The sequence below is a fragment of the Salvelinus alpinus genome, chromosome 2, assembly GCF_045679555.1.
Source record: "Salvelinus alpinus chromosome 2, SLU_Salpinus.1, whole genome shotgun sequence".
NCBI classification, from domain to species: domain Eukaryota; kingdom Metazoa; phylum Chordata; class Actinopteri; order Salmoniformes; family Salmonidae; genus Salvelinus; species Salvelinus alpinus.
In genome coordinates, this window is record NC_092087.1 from 38,206,568 (window position 1) to 38,227,517 (window position 20,950).

General features: G+C 43.8%; 1 protein-coding gene across 1 annotated transcript in view; it reads left to right on the forward strand.

Annotated features, from left to right (window-relative positions):
• Positions 1–20,456, forward strand: part of LOC139542890 (potassium voltage-gated channel subfamily B member 1-like) — an 84,490-nt gene extending 64,034 nt beyond the window's left edge. The window contains exon 2 of the mRNA XM_071348845.1: positions 13,813–20,456. Within this exon, the coding sequence (XP_071204946.1) occupies positions 13,813–15,699 (1,887 nt within the window). The 3' untranslated portion in view covers positions 15,700–20,456. The remainder of the gene's footprint in view (positions 1–13,812) is intronic.
• The last annotated feature ends 494 nt before the right edge of the window (positions 20,457–20,950 follow it).

The following is a 20,950-nucleotide window of genomic DNA, read 5'->3' on the forward strand; positions in this document are numbered from 1 at the left end:
TCTGGAATCGTGACCCACACCGATGAGCTAAACTTGTACAGTGCCTTCAGAAAGTATTCACACCCCATGATTTGTTCCACATTTTTCTGTGTACAAAGTGGGATTAAAATGGATTTAATTTAAAAAAAAACTTGTCAACAATCTACTCAAAATACTCTGTTATGTCAAAGTGGGGAACAATTGTAGACAATTGTAGAAAACATAGGAAAAATAATACACTAATATACTGTATCTTGATTACATAAGTATTCAACCCCCTGAGTCAATACATGTTAGAATCATCTTTGGCAGCGATTACAGCCGTGAGTATTTCTGGGTAAGTCTCTAAGAGCTTTCCACACCTGGATTGTGCAAAATTTGCCCATTTTTCTTTTCAAAACCATTTTCAGGTTTGCCATAGATTTTCAAGCAGGTTTAAGTCAAACCTGTAACTTGGACACTCATAAATATTTACTGTCTTCTTTGGCCTTGTGTTCTAGGTTATTGTCCTCCTGAAAGGTGAATTCATCTCCCAGTGTCTGGTGGAAAGCAGAATGAACCAGGTTTTCCTCTAGGATTTTGTCTGTGCTTAGCTCTATTGCTTTTTTCCCCCTGAAAGCTCCAAAGTTCTTAACGGTTACAAGCATACCCATAACATGATGCAGCCACCACTATGATTGAAAATATGGAGAGTGGTACTCGGTAATGTGTTGTATTACTTTAGTGCCTTGTTGCATAAAGGATTCATGTTTTGTCATTTTTATTCTGTACAGGCTTCCTTTTTTTCACTCTGTCGATTAGGTTAGTATTGTGGAGTAACTACAATGCTGTTGATCCATCCATTTCTCCTATTACAACCATTAAACTCTGTATCTGATTTTAAGTCACCATTTGGCCTCATGGTGAAATTCCTGAGCAGTTTTCTTCCTCTCGAGCAACTGAGTTATAAAGACAGCTGTATCTTTGTACTGAATGGCTGTATTCATACACCATCCAAAGTGTAATTAATAACTTCACCATGCTCAAGGGGTATACTTCTATTTTGACCCTTCTTTGCGAGGCATTGGAAAACCTCCCTTGTCTTTGGTTGAATCTGTGTTTGAAATTCACTGCTCGACTGAGGGACCTTACAGATAATTGCATGTGTGGGGTACAGAGATGAGGTAGTGATTCAAAAATCATGTTAAACACTATTATTGCACACAGAGTAAGTCCATGCAATTTATTATGTGACTTGTTAAGCAAATTTTTACTCCTGAACTTATTTAGGCTTGCCATAACAAAAGGGTTGAATACTTATTGACTCAAGACCTTTCAGCTTTTCATGTTCCAATTCATTTGTACAAATTTTGGGGGAAAAATTCCACTTTGATATTATGGGGTATTGTGTATAGGCCAGAGACAAAAAAATCTACATTTCAACCATTTTAAATTCAGGCTGTAACACAACAAATTGTGTATACTTTCTGGAGGTACTGTAATTCGTCCTCTGGCTGTAAACCATTCTAAAATTCCTTCCCCACATAGCAACCCATGTGTAAGTAAAAGTTGTGACACCCATTAGAGAATGTCCACCCTGCTCCAGTAGATGCTCCAGATGCTTGCAGAAGAGAGAGTATTTCCTGACAGATGTCCTGGGAGAAAGGCCGGTGTTAAACAGCTGTTCTAGTGGAGGCCAGCGACACGCAGGGAGCCATTTCCCCTCTTGTACCCGCCCACCCACAAGGGACCATGCTTATGCATTCACACACAGTCAGACACTCTCTCTCTCCTACCTGTCTAAACCAGCTAATGTGCTTTAGCACAGCTGAGAGGCAGAGGCATAAGCTCAGAGTTACACCCACCCACCTACACCCACCTACACCTACACACACACACCTGTTTCCCGGTGACAGCGCCACCTTCACAGCTTCAGAGGACACAGCCCACTGCTTGGGAGCCCAGCCATCCATCTCTCTGTCTCACACTCTACACGCCATTTATCAGGACAGGCCCAGAGGTGGGAGGGGAAGGTTGGGGAGGGGGGTAACATTTGCTGTCATCTCCCCATGATTGCATATTCACAGTCAGCTCTTCAATGTGACAAAGGAGAGAGGAGGTTTGAAGAGAGGAGAGAGGAGGTTTGAGGAGAGGAGAGAGGAGGTTTGAGGAGAGGAGAGAGGAGGTGTGAAGAGAGGATAGAGGAGGTTTGAAGAGAGGAGAGAGGAGGTTTGAGGAGAGGAGAGAGGAGGTTTGAGGAGAGGAGAGAGGAGGTTTGAGGAGAGGAGAGAGGAGGTGTGAAGAGAGGAGAGAGGAGGTTTGAAGAGAGGAGAGAGGAGGTTTGAGGAGAGGAAACTGTCTCGCTGTACTGTTTGTTTGTCATCCAAGCCTCTCTCTCTCTTACTACTCCATCTCTCCTCTCTATGTGTCCTTCCTCTCTCTATGCCTCTCTTTGTCTCTTTACCGCTCCACTCCACTCCCCACCTGCCTCATATAAGGCTGTTTGTTAGTTGTTCTGGGACGGTGATAAAGGAGTAGGTGAGGAGGGGAGACAAGTTTGGGGGAGTTTGAGGGTAGACTTGCAAACACCTGGATCACTCCCAACATGGAACTTTCCGACCAGTCTGTTCCACATTGGTGTAGGTGTTTTTGTCTACACTGTTCTCTACCCCATACTATTCTCACGTCGGCCTGAGGAAGACTCAGTGTTTACTGGCAGTGGCTGGGTAATTCCATCCATCCTTTCCATTACATTGTCATTAATAGAAACAAAAACAAGTGACAATGAATCCTCCAACCGTGGCCTGTACGACCTAGTAATAAGCGGGGAGTGAAGGAGGTCAAGCATACAGTACATAGATCATAGCACCGCTACACATAACAGGATCAGAAATACCCTATGTGTGCCAATTTCATCCAGACTAAATAGCGTGAGATGATGTGTGTGTTTGTGTGTGTGTGTGTGAGAGAGAGAGAGATAAATAGAGAGAGAGAGAGAGAGAAAGTTCCCTCTACAGACAAGATCAGGTGGTGAACTGGGCGAGCAGAGCCATGATTAAGTGCAGTGGAACTGAATCCATACTCTGTGGCCCAGGAGAGAGGGATATAAAACTTCCCATCCTATAGCAGGCTTTACAGAGCAATACAATCCTATTACATTTATCCTTCTCTGTCCTCTCTGCTCCAGGTGGCAGACATGTTTCTTGTATCCTCTTTTCCATCCCTCCCCCTCTCTCACGTCTTCCCCTGGCCCTGGGCTGGCCTCAGCTCCCATCAGACTGGTGGTAAAACTAGATGTGAAGCCCAGGGTGGTGCAGACAGTACATGATAGCACAGATCTCCATACAAACCCCACAGCAGAGCTCCTACACTACCTGCTCTGGTGGGGAGTGGAGTGGAGCAGCCCTCAGCAAGTTCTCTCTCCCTCTTTCTCTCTCCCTCTTCCTCCCTCTTTTCATTCTTCAACCCCCATAAGGCTTGATGAAGCTGATTGAACTGCTACCTCTTTGCGCACCCCACTAAGCACCCACTCACACATACCCTGTTCAGGACAGGAGGATCGCTCTGCTCGCACTTCAGGACATATTAAATATTCACAATGCCTCCAAGGAGACGAGGGAGGGGCCGCTAGCGCTTTGGTCTAATTACTGAAACAGGAGTATATATGGGCAGGGTGGGGAGGATTGCATGTGTGTGTCTGTGTGCTACTGAATTTATAGACATGTACTGTGTTTGTGGTATGCACACAAGTGTACAGGAGTGAATGTGTCTACATCTCACTTGAATTAATGTTTGTCCTGTCTTGTATGTGAATATCTGCCAGATGTAGCAGTAGTGAACGGCAGTGGATCCGCGGGCTCCTTTACCTCATCATTTACTCCTAATGACGGGCAGTGAGGTCATGGGGACCATCTCGTCCCGTTTCCTGTTTGCGTAAGACTCAGACACCAGAGACACATCCAGCCCTGCTGGTCCTTTCCCCCTTCCCTGCCTTGCCGCCTTAGAGACACATCCAACCCTGCTGGTCCTTCACCCCTTCCCTGCCCGGCCTCCTTACAGACACATCCAACCCTGCTGGTCCTTCACCCATTCCCTGCCCGGCCTCCTTACAGACACATCCAACCCTGCTGGTCCTTCACCCCTTCCCTGCCCAGCCTCCTTACAGACACATCCAACCCTGCTGGTCCTTCACCCCTTCCCTGCCCGGCCTCCTTACAGACACATCCAACCCTGCTGGTCCTTCACCCCTTCCCTGCCTTGCCGCCTTACAGACACATCCAATCCTGCTGGTCCTTCACCCCTGCCCTGCCTTGCCGCCTTACAGACACATCCAACCCTGCTGGTCCTTCACCCCTTCTCTGCCTTACCACCTTACAGACACATCCAACCCTGCTGGTCCTTCACCCCTTCCCTGCCTTGCCGCCTTACAGACACATCCAACCCTGCTGGTCCTTCACCCCTGCCCTGCCTTACCGCCTTACAGACACATCCAACCCTGCTGGTCCTTCACCCCTTCTCTGCCTTACCGCCTTACAGACACATCCAACCCTGCTGGTCCTTCACCCCTGCCCTGCCTTACCGCCTTACAGACACATCCAACCCTGCTGGTCCTTCACCCCTTCCCTGCCTTGCCACCTTACAGACACATCCAACCCTGCTGGTCCTTCACCCCTTCTCTGCCTTACCGCCTTACAGACACATCCAACCCTGCTGGTCCTTCACCCCTTCCCTGCCTTGCCACCTTACAGACACATCCAACCCTGCTGGTCCTTCACCCCTTCTCTGCCTTGCCGCCTTACAGACACATCCAACCCTGCTGGTCCTTCACCCCTTCTCTGCCTTACCGCCTTACAGACACATCCAACCCTGCTGGTCCTTCACCCCTTCTCTGCCTTGCCGCCTTACAGACACATCCAACCCTGCTGGTCCTTCACCCCTTCTCTGCCTTACCGCCTTACAGACACATCCAACTCTGCTGGTCCTTCACCCCTGCCCTGCCTTGCCGCCTTACAGACACATCCAATCCTGCTGGTCCTTCACCCCTTCTCTGCCTTACCGCCTTACAGACACATCCAACCCTGCTGGTCCTTCACCCCTTCTCTGCCTTACCGCCTTACAGACACATCCAACCCTGCTGGTCCTTCACCCCTTCTCTGCCTTACCGCCTTACAGACACATCCAACCCTGCTGGTCCTTCACCCCTTCCCTGCCTTGCCGCCTTACAGACACATCCAACCCTGCTGTTCCTTCACCACTGCACTGCCTGGTCTCCTTAGACACATCCAACCCTGCTGTTCCTTCACCGCTGCCCTGCCTGGCCACCTTACAGACACACACACTATGATTCAGTCCCCTCGAGAATACCTCCCACTCCCACTTACCACAAATCAACCCTACTCCTCTCACATCACTGCTCCGGCCTCTGCCTGGCTCCCACACCCACACGAATCACCATCCTCTGGGACCCTGATGCCATCTCCACACACACACACCTCACACTTCCTCCTCCAGGAAACTCACACGTTTCTGCCACACTGCCTGATTCCCTGCTTCAGTCAGTCACTCTAGTCTAACCCATCCACCTCTGTAGAGTGTTGTCTTTGCTATGAGTGGCCTGGGTATACTTCTCTCTGAGTGAATCCATGTCACTGTGATCTCTTCTCTGCCTGGCTGGCTGGGACTGGCACTGCGCCCAGACTGGAGTGGGAAGGTGTATTATGGGAGAGAGATTGAGGGGGGGGGGGGGTGTCATGCTTCGGCTGCTCTTCTATAGTTAGCACACACACACACCTGGAGTCAGTTTCAAGGCTGCCGTTCGAATTTAGTACGAGTCATTGGGCACGCTGCAGCACTGTCTGCTCGTCAGGCCACATTAGCCATGATCTGATCAGTGTGAGTTCCCCTCAAAGGCCCGTTTTAGAACCAGGGCTCAGGAGCCAAGAGCTCCGTGTTCCCTGGTACGCTACTTTACTCACCCACTCTAGCCAGAGAGATGTGCATGCAGTTCCCATTCACACCACACTGTGCTGCTTGGATTGTAGTTGATATACACTGAACTAAAATATAAATGCAAAATGTAACGTGTTGGTCCCATGTTTCATGAGCTGAAATAAAAGATCCCAGAAAGTTTCCATACGCACAAAATTATTTATCTCAATTTTTGTGCACAAATTTGCTTACATCCATGTTAGCGAGCCATTCTCCTTTGCTAAGATAATACATCTACCTGACAAGTGTGGCATATCAAGAAGGTTGATTAAACAGCAGGATAATTACACAGGTGCACCTTGTGCTGGGGACAATAAAAGGCCACTTTAAAATGTTCAGTTATGTCACACAACACAATGCCACATACATCTCAAGTTGAGGGAGTGTGCAATTGGCATGCTGACTGCAGCAATGTCCACCAGAGCTGTTGCCAGAGAATTTAATGTTAATTTCTCTACCATAAGCCGCATCCAACGTCATTTTAGAGAATTTGGCAGTATGCCCAACCGGCCTCACAACCGCAGACCACGTGTAACCACGCCAGCCCAGGACCTCCACATCCGGCTTCTTCACCAGAAGGATCGTCTGAGACCAGCCACCCGGATAGCTGATGAAACTGTGGGTTTGCACAACTGAAGAATTTCTGCACAAACTGTCAGAAACCATCTCAGTGAAGCTCATCTGCTCGTCATCCTCACTAGGGTCTTGACCTGACTGCAGTTCGGGGTCGTAACCAACTTGAGTGGGCAAATACTCACCTTCGATGGCCACTAGCACGCTGGAGAAGTATGCTCTTCACGGATGAATCCCGGTTTCAACTGTACCGGGCAGTTGGCAGACCGCCTGTATGGAATTGTGTGAGAAAACGGTATGCTGATGTCAACGTTGTGAACAAAGTGCCCCATGGTGGCAGTGGGGTTATGGTATGGGCAGACATAAGCTACCAACAACAAACACAATTGCATACTATCAATGTAAATTTTAAGATGCCGTGATGCCGTGACGAAATCATGAGGCCCATTGTCGTGCTATTTATCCACCGCCATCCCCTCATGTTTCAGCAAGATAATGCGTGGCCCCATGTCGCAAGGATCTGTACACCATTCCTGGAAGCTGAAAATGTCCCAGTTCTTCCATGGCCTGCATACTCACCAGACACGGTCACCAGTGGTGGAAAAAGTACCCAATAGTCATACTTTAGTAAAAGTAAATGACTCAAGTAAAAGTCACCCAGTAAAATCTAAAAGTCTAAAAGTATTTGGTTTTAAATATACTTAAGTATCAAAAGTACATGTAATTGCTAAAATATACTTAAGTATCAAAAGGCAAGGTAAAAGTATAAATAATTTCAAATTCCAAATATTAAGCAAGCCACACGGCACCATTTCATTTTTTTATTTACGGATATCCAGAGGCACGCTCTAACACTCAGACATTATTTACTAACAAAACACGTGTTTAGTGAGTCCGCCAGATCAGCTGCTGTAGGGATGACCAGGGATGTTCTCTTGAAAAGTGTGTGAATTTTCCTGTCCTGCTAAGCATTCAAAATGCAAAGAGTACTTTTGGGTGTCAGGGATGTATGGAGTAAAAAGTACATACTTTTTTAAAGAATGTAGTGAAGTAAAAGTAAAAGTTGTCAAAAATATCAATACAGTGCCTTCGGAAAGTATTCAGACCACTTGACTTTTTCCACACTTTGTTACGTTACAGCCTTATTCTAAAATTGATTGAATTGTTTTTATTCTCATCAATCTACACACAATACCCCATAATAACAGAGCAAAAACAGGTATTTTGAAATGTTTGCTAATTTATTTAAAAAAAACTGAAATATCACATTTACATAAGTATTCAGACCATTTACTCAGTACTTTGTTGAAGCAGCTTTGGCAACAATTACAGCATCAAGTCTTCTTGGGTATGATGCTACAAGCTTCGCACACCTGTATTTGGGGAGTTTCTCCCATTCTTCTCTGCAGATCCTTTCAAGCTCTGTCAGGTTGGATGGGAAGCGTCGCTGCACAGCTATTTTTAAGTCAAGGTGTCTTAATACTTTCAATACAGATACCCCAAAAAACGACTTAAGTAGTACTTTCAAGTATTTTTACTTAAGTACTTTACATCAGTGCATGTCATCCATTGAGCATGTTTGGGATGCTCTGGATCGACGTGTACGATCAGAGTGTTCCAGTTCCCGCCAATATCCAGCAACTTCACACAGCCATTGAAGAGGACAACATTCCACAGGCTACAATCAACAGCCTGGTCAACTCTATGCGAAGGAGATGTATGGGATCAATCTCACGCCATGTGTATTGAATTCAAAATAAAATAAATCGTGAACATGAATTACCTGTTGCACAACGTTCGGCGCAGGTGTTGGTAACTGGTTCGCCATACACCTGCGCCGAACGTTGTGAAACAGGTCATTCATATGTTTACCTAAGTAGTTAGATGGTTTGTCATTAAATGTATTAGATAGACATGCTTCTAATATCCATACATTATTGACACGTGACTGACAATTTTGAAGTACGTTAGCTAAAACCCTAAAACAAGGTGACGTCAGAACGTCTACTCAAGTAGGCAATAGAAAAAAGCCTGTCTATCATGTTCATTGATGGGTTAAGATGAACCGCCACTCGAAAACTAACAGACCAATAGAGACTCATTGTCTACGCCTCCCTCTAAACCCCGCCCTTCATGGGAAAATAATGCCTAAACTCGCAATCGAAAAGACTGGCAGTGAAAGCAAAGAAACAGACATTGAAAGCAAAGATACGAGTAGCGTAACCAAAAGGTAGTACATGCAGGCAAGAGCGTATGCAACATGTATTCAATACGATTGGTTGCTGGGAAAGTTTAACAGAAAATGATTTTTGCATTCGTTTTCAAATATTTTCTTTAATCATTTGTCATAGAGTATTGCTCCCGCTTTAAAATTATTTGCTTACAAGTTTTTGGGTTTTGCTTTTGATGTATTATTTTTGTTTACAATTCTATACATTTTGCTTTCAATTGTTTGGTTTTTGATTTTGACATCCGTTATTTCACCCATTCTCGAAAATATAATGTTTACATTCTCAACTTTATTTTTCATGTTCTCGATTTATTTTATTTTGAATTCAATACACATATGGCATGAAATTGACCCCATAGAGATGTGTCGCGCTGCAGGAGGGGGTCATACCAGATACTGAATGGTTTTCTGATCCACGCCCCTAACTTTTTTAAAAGGTTTCTGTGACCAACAGATGCATATCTGTATTCCCAGTCATGTGAAATCCATAGATTAGGGCCTAATACATTTATTTCAATTGAATGATTTCCTTACATGAACTGTAACTCAGTAAAATCTTTCCAATTGTTGCATGTTGCGTTTATATTTTTGTACAGTGTAATTGACCTGGATTCTCAGTGCGTGGAGCTGGCTCTATGGCTTTACATGGTCCACGTTCTAACACTTAAGCTCTCCCCATCCCGGCGTTGTAACCCAACACTGAGTGTGAGAGTGTGAGAGATGAACATCTACATGTCGATTAGACACAGAGAGCAGGTTAGATGAATCTTTCAGTAGGGAAAGCGGATATCTCTGCTTTATTTAATGCTATAGCATAATACCTTTAAAGGTGTGATAATGTTCACGTGATACAGTGTGTTATGTCTTGAAGTGTGTGGAATGTTGTGGAACGTCTTTTGTGTTTGGTCCACAGGCAGAGTTACAGTATTGCATGTCTGGATGTCAGGCGTAATGTGCACTTAGTCATGCATGAGGTACAGTATACCTAACGACCACATCAGCCAATGTGTGTCAGTTTAAGTGTGTCAGTGAAATAGTCAAGAACCATAAACACTACACAGTATCCTTATAAACACATTTGGAAATATAAGGAGACATACAATGACAATATTCAATGGTCAGATAGACTTCGTCCTTGCCAATAGGTAAAGTGCAGTATACACTTGAAGTGGTGTGAACTTGAGTCAGTAACGGTGATTGGTTGAGAGAATCGTTAATGGGAGCAAATCCCCTTTGGATCTAATGTGTTTGTAGATTTTTATACATCACTTTGGTCCCTCAGGATCCTGACAAGACGAAGGACATGTTAGGTGTGGCTCTGATTGAGTTTGAACTGTCTGGCCTTTAATTCACTCTCTTTTAGCTGGGGCATTGAGCTGATGCTGGAACACTATAGCCCAGACTGCCTCTACCTCTTTGTCTCTTTCTTTCTCTCTTTCTGTCTCGCTCAGCCTCTCCCTAAAGGCCAGGGTGGGTTTGCAGGCACCTCACCTGCCAGGATTAATTAAAGCTAATGAATGCTGAACGGTGCCAGGGAGTAATCCTGCATTCCACTGACCTGGGACAGGGATAGGGACACAACCTCCACTGTGACCTTGTGTCGGAATGACACACACACTAGCTGGGAGAGGACTAATAGGTATGCCACACCCAGCATACATGGCCCTGATCTGAATGCGCTCTGTTAATCCACAACACCTCATCCAGATCCTGATGTACTTAGCATGTAGTACTCATCATCCTGTACCCTGTAACTTCCACACAGGTTCAAATGCTCTTATCATGCAGGGGAGTCACAGGCTGTGCTATGAATCTAGGTCTCTAGTAGTCTGCTAGTAGTACAGACTCACTTTGCAAGGTGCTTTGTAGAAGAACTAGGACAATAAGTCTGAGGGAGTCAGTCTGAAGGAGAGAGGCAGATGGGAGGGACTGAGAGGATAGGCGGAAAGAAGGAGAGGAACAAAGTCACCCATTTGACAGGGATATGACACCACAATTTACAGCTGCACAGCAAATTTGAAATAAAAAACGTAACACCCACAATGTTAAATGTAATAATTTCTTAGTGTGTACTGTATATGTGACCATCAGAAATAGTGTTAAACTAACACTTTTCAACGTGTTGATGAACTAACACCCTAAGAATGTTTGGTCCCTAAAACCATGGGCAACTTCCGACTTAAATTAACACTTTATTAGAGCTGATGCTGTTACACTTTCTCAGTGTTAGGGAATTAACACCTGTGGTGTTACAGTAACTTGCTTTGGGGTGTTGTTTTAACACTGTAGGGCAGGGATGGGAAACTTTGATGGGGTGGAGGCCACAAAAAATATATCTATATGGTTTGCATACCCACATTCAAAGCCTCCACATTGCAAGCAGAGAGAAAACATTTTTGCATGACTCAATAGGCACGCTGCAGTCCTGTTTAGAGTTAATTTTGTGCAATTCTACACATTTTGCAATGGTGTGCAGAGCAAATGTTACAATTTTAAAGCAAGTTTGCTGCATTCTATACATCTTGCCATGGGCTAGAGAGAAGATTTAGCAATTTTATAACACATTTCATGCAATTCTACTCATTTTGCCATGGGGTGTAGAGCAAATGTTACAGTTTTAAAGCAAGTTTCATGATTTCTACACATTTTGCCATGGGGCAGAGAGCAAATGTTACAGTTTTAAAGCACATTTCATGATTTCTACACATTTTGCCATGGGGCGGAGAGTAGATTTTGCAATTTTATAACATGTTTTATGCAGTCCTACTCATTTTGCCATGGGGCGGAGAGAAATGTTTGCAGTTTTTAATATGAGTGAGACTGACTGAAAAAATCATTTGGGGGGGGCAGTTATTTGTTTAGAAAGCTGGCTGCTAACCTAATTTAGCAAAAGAAATCTAAATATTGTTAGCTGACATGGACTAATTCACTGACTATTGGTGACTGACATAACAAGAGGAAAACTGCTGATGCACAACCAAATTTAGAAATTGCATCTTGTGTATACTACTATTCTAACTCGCAACAGTAAGTTGAGACCCCAGCTGAGTTCCAAAATAATAATGGGGAGGTGGAATTGATCCGAGGGCCTTCAAAGCACCCTGGGAAATATTTATTTATTTTTACTATTTTCTACATTGTAGAATAATAGTGAAAACATCAAAACGATGAAATAACACATGGAATCATGTAGTAACCAAAAAAGTGTTAAACAAATCTAAATATATTTTATGTTTTAGATTCTTCAAATAGCCACCCTTTGCCTTGATGAAAGCTTTGCACACTCTTGGCATTCTCTCAACCAGCTTCATGAGGTAGTCACCTGGAATGCATTTCAATAAAAGGTGTGCCTTGTTAAAAGTAAATTTGTTGAATTTCTTTCCTTCTTAATGCATTTGAGCCAATCAGTTGTGTTGTGACAAGGTAGGGGGGTATACAGAAGATATCCCTATTTGGTAAAAGACCAAGTCCATAATAGGTCAAAGGTTTTAGAACACCTTCTCATTCAAGGGTTTTTAGTTAGTTTTACTATTTTCTACATTGTAGAATAATAGTGAAGACATCAAAACTATGAAATAACACATATGGGATCATGTAGTAACCAAAAAAGTGTTAAACAAATCAAAATATATTTTGTATTTGCCTTGATAACAAAATGTATTTCCTTTCTTAATGTGTTTTAGCCAATCAGTTGTGTTGTGATAGTGTAGGGGGGTATACAGAAGATAGCCCTATTTGGTAAAAGACCAAATAGGGCTTTTGATTCAAATAACGCTTCATTGTGCACTTGGCGTCAATTTCAATCCCACCGGGTTTTTTTTTGTAATTGTAAAAAATAAAAAAAGTAACCTTTATTTAACTAGGCAAGTCAGTTAAGAACAAATTGTTATTTACAATGACGGCCTACACCAGCCAAACCCAAACAACACTGGGTCAATTGTGCGCCACCTTATAGGACTCCCAATCACGGCCGGTTATAATACAGCCTGGAATCAAACCAGGGTGTCTGTAGTGACGCCTCTAGCACTGAGATGCAGGGCCTTAGACCGCTGCGCCACTAACCCCACTAGCATCAACACTCAATGATGGTAGGTAGCCTAGAGGTTAAGTAACCAAAAGGTTGCTGGTTGAAATCCCTGAGCCGACTAGGTGAAAAATTGGTCGATGTGCTCTTGAGCAAGGCACTTAAACCTAATTGTTCCTGTAGATCACTCTGGATAACACCAAGAGTTTAACACCCGAAAATTTGCTCTGATAGGGAACGCTGGTAATACACACACACCATCTGTGGATCAATGTGCACCCTCATCTCATGTGTGTTCTGTCAATCACAAGCCACATAAAAGACGAGAAGAGTCCGTTTTTAAGCTAAGACTCCTGTACAAAGGCGGGAGGCAGGGGCGCTCCAGTACAGTAAGTGGCTAGCTAGGATACCGGTAAACAGTGACCGTAGCCCCGCCTTTCGGGCATTGCTTTCCTGCAGTTCTGATAATGACAGTGAGGCCAGGTGCTCAGCAGGCGGGAGCAAAGGACACTGTCTGCTAGTGACCACTGCGGTACACATCAGGTGGGAGGCGGGGACGATACCGGTGTCTAGGTCACCAGTAGACAGTGGCATTTGCCATCGAAAAACTCAGATAATATCAATATTTTAATCGCATATCAGGGAAAATCCAGAACATCAAAAGTGTCACACAAGCATGAGGATGACATGCTCAAGGGGGGGCATTCATGCATGAACAAATGGGGTGCTCGAGGGAGGAGGGGGGGGTCAGACTTGAATGCTCAACCAGGCAATCTAAATCATATTTATATTTATATCGTATCTTTTTTTCTCTTAAAAAGCTGGTAGTCCTGATATGACAGTTGCCTTTTCATAATGTTCAGGAGGAATCAGTCAGAGAGCTAAATGGGTCATGAATTAATCATATTCTTCAGGTGTCAGCCTCACAAAATGACTGTTATTCAGACAAAAAAGCGTTGAAATGCTTTGGCATTAATGTTCTACATGTCAATGCACTGACGTTTGACTGATGCCTGTTGTCTTGGTTGTGTTTCAACAGGTCCTGGCCATCATCTCCATCCTCTTTATCGTGCTGTCAACCATTGCCTTGTCTCTGAACACCCTCCCGGAGCTGCAGGACATAGACGAGTTCGGCCAGGTGACAGACAACCCTCAGCTAGCTCACGTGGAAGCGGTGTGCATCGCCTGGTTCACCATGGAGTACCTGCTCCGCTTCATCTCCTCGCCCAGCAAGTGGAAGTTCTTCAAGGGTCCACTAAACATAATAGACCTGCTGGCCATCCTACCCTACTACGTCACCATTTTCCTGACTGAATCCAATAAGAGCGTTTTACAGTTCCAGAACGTCCGGAGGGTGGTGCAGATCTTCAGGATCATGCGTATCCTCCGTATTCTGAAGCTGGCCAGGCATTCCACAGGGCTTCAATCTCTGGGCTTCACCCTGAGGAGGAGCTACAATGAGCTGGGCCTGCTCATCCTATTCCTGGCCATGGGCATTATGATTTTCTCCAGCCTTGTCTTCTTCGCTGAGAAGGACGAGGAGGACACCAAGTTCAAAAGCATCCCGGCCTCCTTCTGGTGGGCTACCATTACTATGACTACGGTGGGGTATGGGGACATCTACCCAAAGACTTTACTGGGTAAGATTATTGGGGGTCTATGCTGCATAGCTGGAGTGTTGGTGATAGCCTTGCCCATCCCCATCATCGTCAACAACTTCTCAGAGTTCTACAAGGAGCAGAAGAGGCAGGAGAAGGCCATCAAACGGCGGGAGGCCCTGGAGAGGGCCAAGAGGAACGGCAGCATCATCTCCATGAACATGAAGGAGGCGTTTGCACGCAGTGTCGAGCTCATAGACGTAGTGGTAGAAAATAATGGAGAGAACATGGGGAAGGTGCAGGACAACCACCTGTCTCTTAGCCACAGGAAAGAGACTCCCAAGAGGACCACCTCAGAGATGGGCTCCACTCAGTCATTAGAGCCCAGCTCACCAGACAAAGCCCATCCCGCCAGCCCTCAGCAACTCAACACTCAGAAACTGGAGGAGATGTACAACAAGATGGCCAAGACCCAGTCTCAGCCTAACCTTAACAGTAAGGACAAGGGGCATTTGTCTAAAGCGCCCAAGAAGAGAGACGAGATAGAGATGGGTATCATCCCCACAGAGCCTGCCCCAACCACAGACATGAGGAGCATGTCCAGTATTGACAGCTTCATGAGTTGTGCTGCTGACTTCACCGAAAGTGCCCGCTTCTCCCACAGCCCCAGCACCATTGTTCCAGGGAGGGTTAGCACCAACCCAGTGCTCGAGACCACCCTGGAGCACGAGGCCATGGTGTCCTCCCACAGCGCCACCAAGGTCCCTGGAGGACGAGGCTCCAAGCACGGCCTGTTCTCTGACAGCCCCCGGGGCCTACGCTTCAGCAACCCGCTAAAGAACCGCTCCCTCAAGGTCAACTTCAAAGGCGGGGACGCAGACCCTTCCTCCTCCTCCTTAGCACAGGGGCCAGGGTGCGGGGCCCTCTCAGATAGCTCTGCCCTCTCTGCCCACTCCCTCATGAGTCCTGAGGTGTCTGTCTACACCACTGCCAGCAGCAAGACTCCACCCCCTGAGACCCTGATCCCGACAGTCTTCACATTCCATGACGCGTCTATCAGTAAGTTCATTGATGCTGACACGGACGAGGAGGAACACCTCCATGATAGCTCGGGTACAAACGCCTCCCAGAGGCTTCTGGGAAAAGCCAGCCCCAAGCTTAGCTCCTACAGCAGTCACCACCGCGTGGCCAACCACCTGGAGGGCTCCCAGAGAATGCTGGGTAACAGTGTGTTCCCCTTGGAAGCCAGGTCAGGTGGGGGACAGGGGAATCATGTGCTCTCCCGGGGAGAGAGGAGTCGTTCAAACACCCATAATGAGAGCAAGTGAGGTAGGGGGAGGAAATAGATAGTACAGAGAGGACCCAAACAGGAGGACATTGTGCAAATACCAGAGAGAAATAAAATAAAACATGAGCTCTAACCCATAAAAGGGACTGCATTCCTACTTACATGAATAAAAGGAACTAAAACACCTGCAGCGACTGGGTTTTTTGTTTTGTAACAAAGGCCCAATAAGTAGAACGTATGGGACACAGGAAGGAGCTCACTCGTCCTTCCATTTCCTGCTACTTGAGGGCAAAGACTGCCAGCAAAATGACCCAGGGCACTGGGAGATGCTACAGTACTGCTGGATTGAGAAAGAGAGAGAATTTAAAGGGGTGCATTGCTGTGTCCAAGGGGGATATGCATAACTCTGCAAATCTGGGCACACACTGTAGATTTAAGCATTACTGAATCAGCATTGTGCTAAAATAAATTTTGTTGATTTCCTTGTGTTTTCTTCCTCAAAACTGGCCTTAGTTATATGTGACTATGTGTATGCATAGCGTGTACGTGTGTTTGTATGTCTGTAGGTGTATGTGTATGCAGGATGATAGGCAGATAAACATACACACACAGTTATGCAGTATTTTATGTGTATTGTTTTCCTTTTTTTATAATATAAATAGTATATTTTCTTTGGTCTGTTATTTTGTGACGCTATCTGAGAGGTGAACTTTCATCCTTGTTAATCAACAGTTTGGTTAAGCCATTGGAGAGGAAACGACCACTTTGATATCCTGTCTGTTTCCTCATTCCCATCACACCTCTGCTTCCCACCTCCCGCCTCCCGGGTAGCACTAACCGCATTAACCGAATATTTTCAATTCTGTACAGGGTATTCTTTGTTGTTTTGTTTGTTTACTTATTTTTTTGTTTTTGATTGTGTGATTTATCCAGACAGGTTAGGGTCTCCTTTATATTTTAATACTCTCTCAGATGTGTGGTTGTGGTTGATTCTCATACTTCATATCCAATCACCATTGATACTGGGGAGGGGATAAAAGCATCCATTTAGGCTGGATTGAAAGTACTGAAAACACTCAGATTTTCCATTTTAAAGTTCCACATTAGTACAATGGATAATCCTGTAAGAGCATATAACTCAACAAGAACATAAAAAAAGAACAGGCTCATTGTGCAAAAAGTAATCTTTTTTAAATATTTTTTTAGAATGGCATATTAGAAGAATGAATTATGCTAAACTCATAGTTTTGCATTTCAAATACATTGTTTTATTTTAGAGAGAATATTACAAGATAATGAATTTGTATTTTTTGCTAGTAGTTGGGGTAAATGTTTGTCCTTCTATCCTTTGTACAATGTGAATAACTTTGTATAACACTCTGTTAAATCCAGGGCATCTTTAATCATATCATGGACTCACACAATGTTATTAATTAATTATAACAACAATAGTTTCAAAACAGCAGAATGTCTGAAATATTTCATGAAGCCAGGGCAAATTCAAACACAGCAGAGATGAAGGGAGAAGGGAGGAGTGGAATGTTGGAAGGGGGAGATGGTAAGATGGCACACAGGAAGAAAGGACAGGAAGAAAGAATAGGGAACAGCACTTTATTTTACAGAGGGAATCATGATCTCATTGGATGACTTCCACACTATGTATGGTAGAGCTGGGGACCAGCTGCCAGAATTCACAACAAGCATCATATGGCTACATACACAGACACTGACAAACACAGAGCCACTCACATGCTCATACACATGCAGTCAACACATGCTCACAGGCACGTTTTATGTGGGTTCAATCTAAACTTAACCTATCCCAGTACATCTCATAGGTAGTATCTGATACAGACCACATTTCCAGCTCAATATATCCACTACCCTCATACACTTTACAATGTTAAAGATACGATTTTAATTTAGCCTTTAATACACCCGGCTAAACACTCAATATAGAGTGAGAAAAAAGTGTATTGTTGACTTCCATTGTCCTATTTTTCTATTGTCAGACTACATGCAAAGAGATAGGTATTTCTGTGCCTCTGCCAGTAACAAACTTGCTTCCCTCCCCCATCTCCACTCTGGAAAGTCTGTCACTGTAGCCTCAGTTTAATAGAGCTCACATGACAATTCAATAAAGTGTAATGCAAATAAACACAGAGAACTGGTTCGCCATGCTGTCAGGGTGTGATATTAAAGCACACAAACACACAGACACGCAATACACACAACACAAACACACACACTGGTAGCACACAGAGACACACACAGCAATAGTGTGCTGCCCCATAGACTTAAATAAATACACTCATTATTTTGAATAACCAAAGCCAAACACAATCACACATGAGGGCATGGCCTACTAGAGAAATATACTATCAACAATTCAAAGAGAGCCCTGGGGGGAGGAGGGGGGGTGGTAGGCTGGTGTGACCAACCATGTAGTTAGTTACAGTCAGATGATGAGAGAACAGTGGGGCAGAGAGCTGTGTGTCTACTGTTCCTCCTGATGTCTGTAACTATTCCTGTGGACCTCAGGCCCTAGTCCAGCCCCACTCTATATCCATAGCCAGTCCACTATTAGATGATTTTATCCCTAACAATGGAATATTGGGCCATTTAGTCTGTATTGGAATTAATTGAATAAGCATTACAGAGCATTGTAGGACACTTGACCTCTGAACCCACACTCGGTAGAGAGACCATTACCCCCTGACTTACCAGAGCAGCATTACTTCCTATAAGATACATATTAAATATAGATCACTTTATCATCTATGTTCATGCTTTCCTTTTCAAAGGGAAGATGGCTATTAAATCAGTAGGACTACTGTACTGAGTCAAGGAATAATGCCTGTCTGTTTGGTGACTGAGGGATATTTTGAGTGTGTTCCATTCTCCTGTTTAACACAAAACACAAGAGTGTCTGTGATAATTGTTGTGTATTTCCTACTGAAAGGGTTGCACTCTTGAGCATGTTTGTGTATAATGACAATGTGCAAATGATGGTTGGTTTGAGGCAGGTTTTTGGATTTGAATCCATTTCTCTGGTCCCATAAATACCAGTCTGGGCAGGGCAGTGGAAAGATCAGGCCACCAACAAAGTGGTACCTTTAGCAGTTCAAGTCATAGAGGTCTTTGAAAGTAAATTTTTTAAAGAGTAAAGTGTCAGGGAAAGGTGGAATTGGCATTTACAAGAAAACAACAGGCCAGGTAAAGTTGTGAGAGGGTTCCGTTGTGGGAACTGCACATCCATGGATAAGTTGCATTTTAGATACAAGAGGGTAGGCCTACATTGTTCTCTTATTGCAAGGTGTATTATTATTCTCATAAAATGATATTATTATATACCTGCTTTATCTGTCTCAGAATACTTTGTCAACTGTCCCGTTCTCTATAGCTGAAAGTCCTCAAATTACTCGGTGGAATCTAACCTTGAAGTCGGGTTCAGTTCTGAAGCCCCCACAATTCACGTTCAAAACATTCTGTAATTGCTTCAGTGAGTGGGCCCCTAAGTAACTACTGATTATGTGCATAACATCAAGGCCCAATACAAACTTAAGTCCAATACAAACGGAATTTAGACAAATGATTCATTCAAAAATGTAGTTGGATCTTTCCTAGTAGTCTTAGTAGTCTTCTAGGTCTAGGATATTGATGTATAACAATCAATACATTGTAACAAAGTTGGAGATGGGGAAATGGGAGGATATATGTATAGATCATACGAAAGTCAGGGTCTCCTTCCACATAAAATACTACAGCAGAGCTCATTCACACATGGTAAAGTCAAATTTAACAATCAATTAATCAAATGTATTTATAAAGCCCTTTATTTATTTATTTGTCACAAAGTGCTATACAGAAACCCAGCCTAAAACCCCAAACAGCAAGCAATACAGATGTAGAAGCACGGTGGTTAGGAAAAACTCCCTAGAAAGGCAGGAACCTAGGAAGAAACCAAGAGAGGAACCAAGCTCTGAGGGGTGGCCAGTCCTCTTCTGTGCCGGATGGAGATTATAAGAGTACATGGCCATTTAAGGCCAGATTGTTCTTCAAGATGTTCAAACATTCATAGATGACCAGCAAGGTCAAATAATACAGATTTCAAACCACGCATAATGGTGATCAGGATTCCTGTTTCTCTTTTACACTCTGGTGTTGGATGAACTTCTATGATTTTAATGTGGCTTTTATTTGTTTCGTTTTTTTTGTTATAAATAAATGCGCTCTATTGGACCCTGAGCTATCTCTTTGAAACGGGCCTCCTACTTGGCCAAACCAAACACACTGTCTCCAGACAGACTCATTAATAACATTCTTACTACATGGTTGTAAATATGATGTCCCAAAAAGCACAATTTATTATTTATTTGATTCATCATTTTATTTTATCATCACCAACTACCAAACAAACAGATGCAGCCAACTGCCAATGCTCCACAAACTGAACAGAATTATCCCCCTTTTACAGAGAATTGATCCTCCCCCTCCTCTCTCTCACGCAGCCCTCTATGCTGTCCTTTTTAAGTTTCATGCTTTGTTTGTACCAGTTTACTTTCTAGGCTCTTGTCTCTGTGGTGTTCTGTTGTTTGAGGCGTGTAGCGCTACCAAGTTGTGACACAGAATCTGTACATTTCTTGTACATAGCAAAAACAAAATGTCTATGATCTTTTTGAAACAATGTTCTCCCTTTACTGACTGAAAACTAAATACAAGTCCAGAATTAAATATCAGTCTCTGTCTGTTCTTGTAGGTATGTATTTATAAATACATCAACGCATTTCAAACAGTGTCCAGTTCCACTAAAAATGTGAGGAACTGAATGATGTTTGCGTTAGATCTAAAATGTACACAGTATCTGCTATCTAATAGCGCCCTCCAGTGTCCGAGATCTACATTGTCATAGCATACACTCAACGAGTGAAATATTTCTGTCTCTCGGTTGGTCTCTCTCTCGGTATCGCTCTCTCGATCGGTCGGTCTAATCAATAATTCAAAGAGGGAATTCCAGACCTCATTATTTTTTCATCAAAATTTTATGAAGCAAAGCCCTGCCCTGGAATCACTGCATTCCAGCCATGCCACTAACTACGTTTCCATATATAGTTTTTATGCAGTAAAGTCATACCATATTAAAAAAAATCACACAGCTGTGATGGAAACAGGAAGTTTTGGTACAATTTTACAAATGCCGACAGATAATTTGTTCGTTCGACATGGTATGATCTTTTTGTGTGGGTAAACTTAATTACACCTTTATGCGCAAATATTGATATAATAACCAT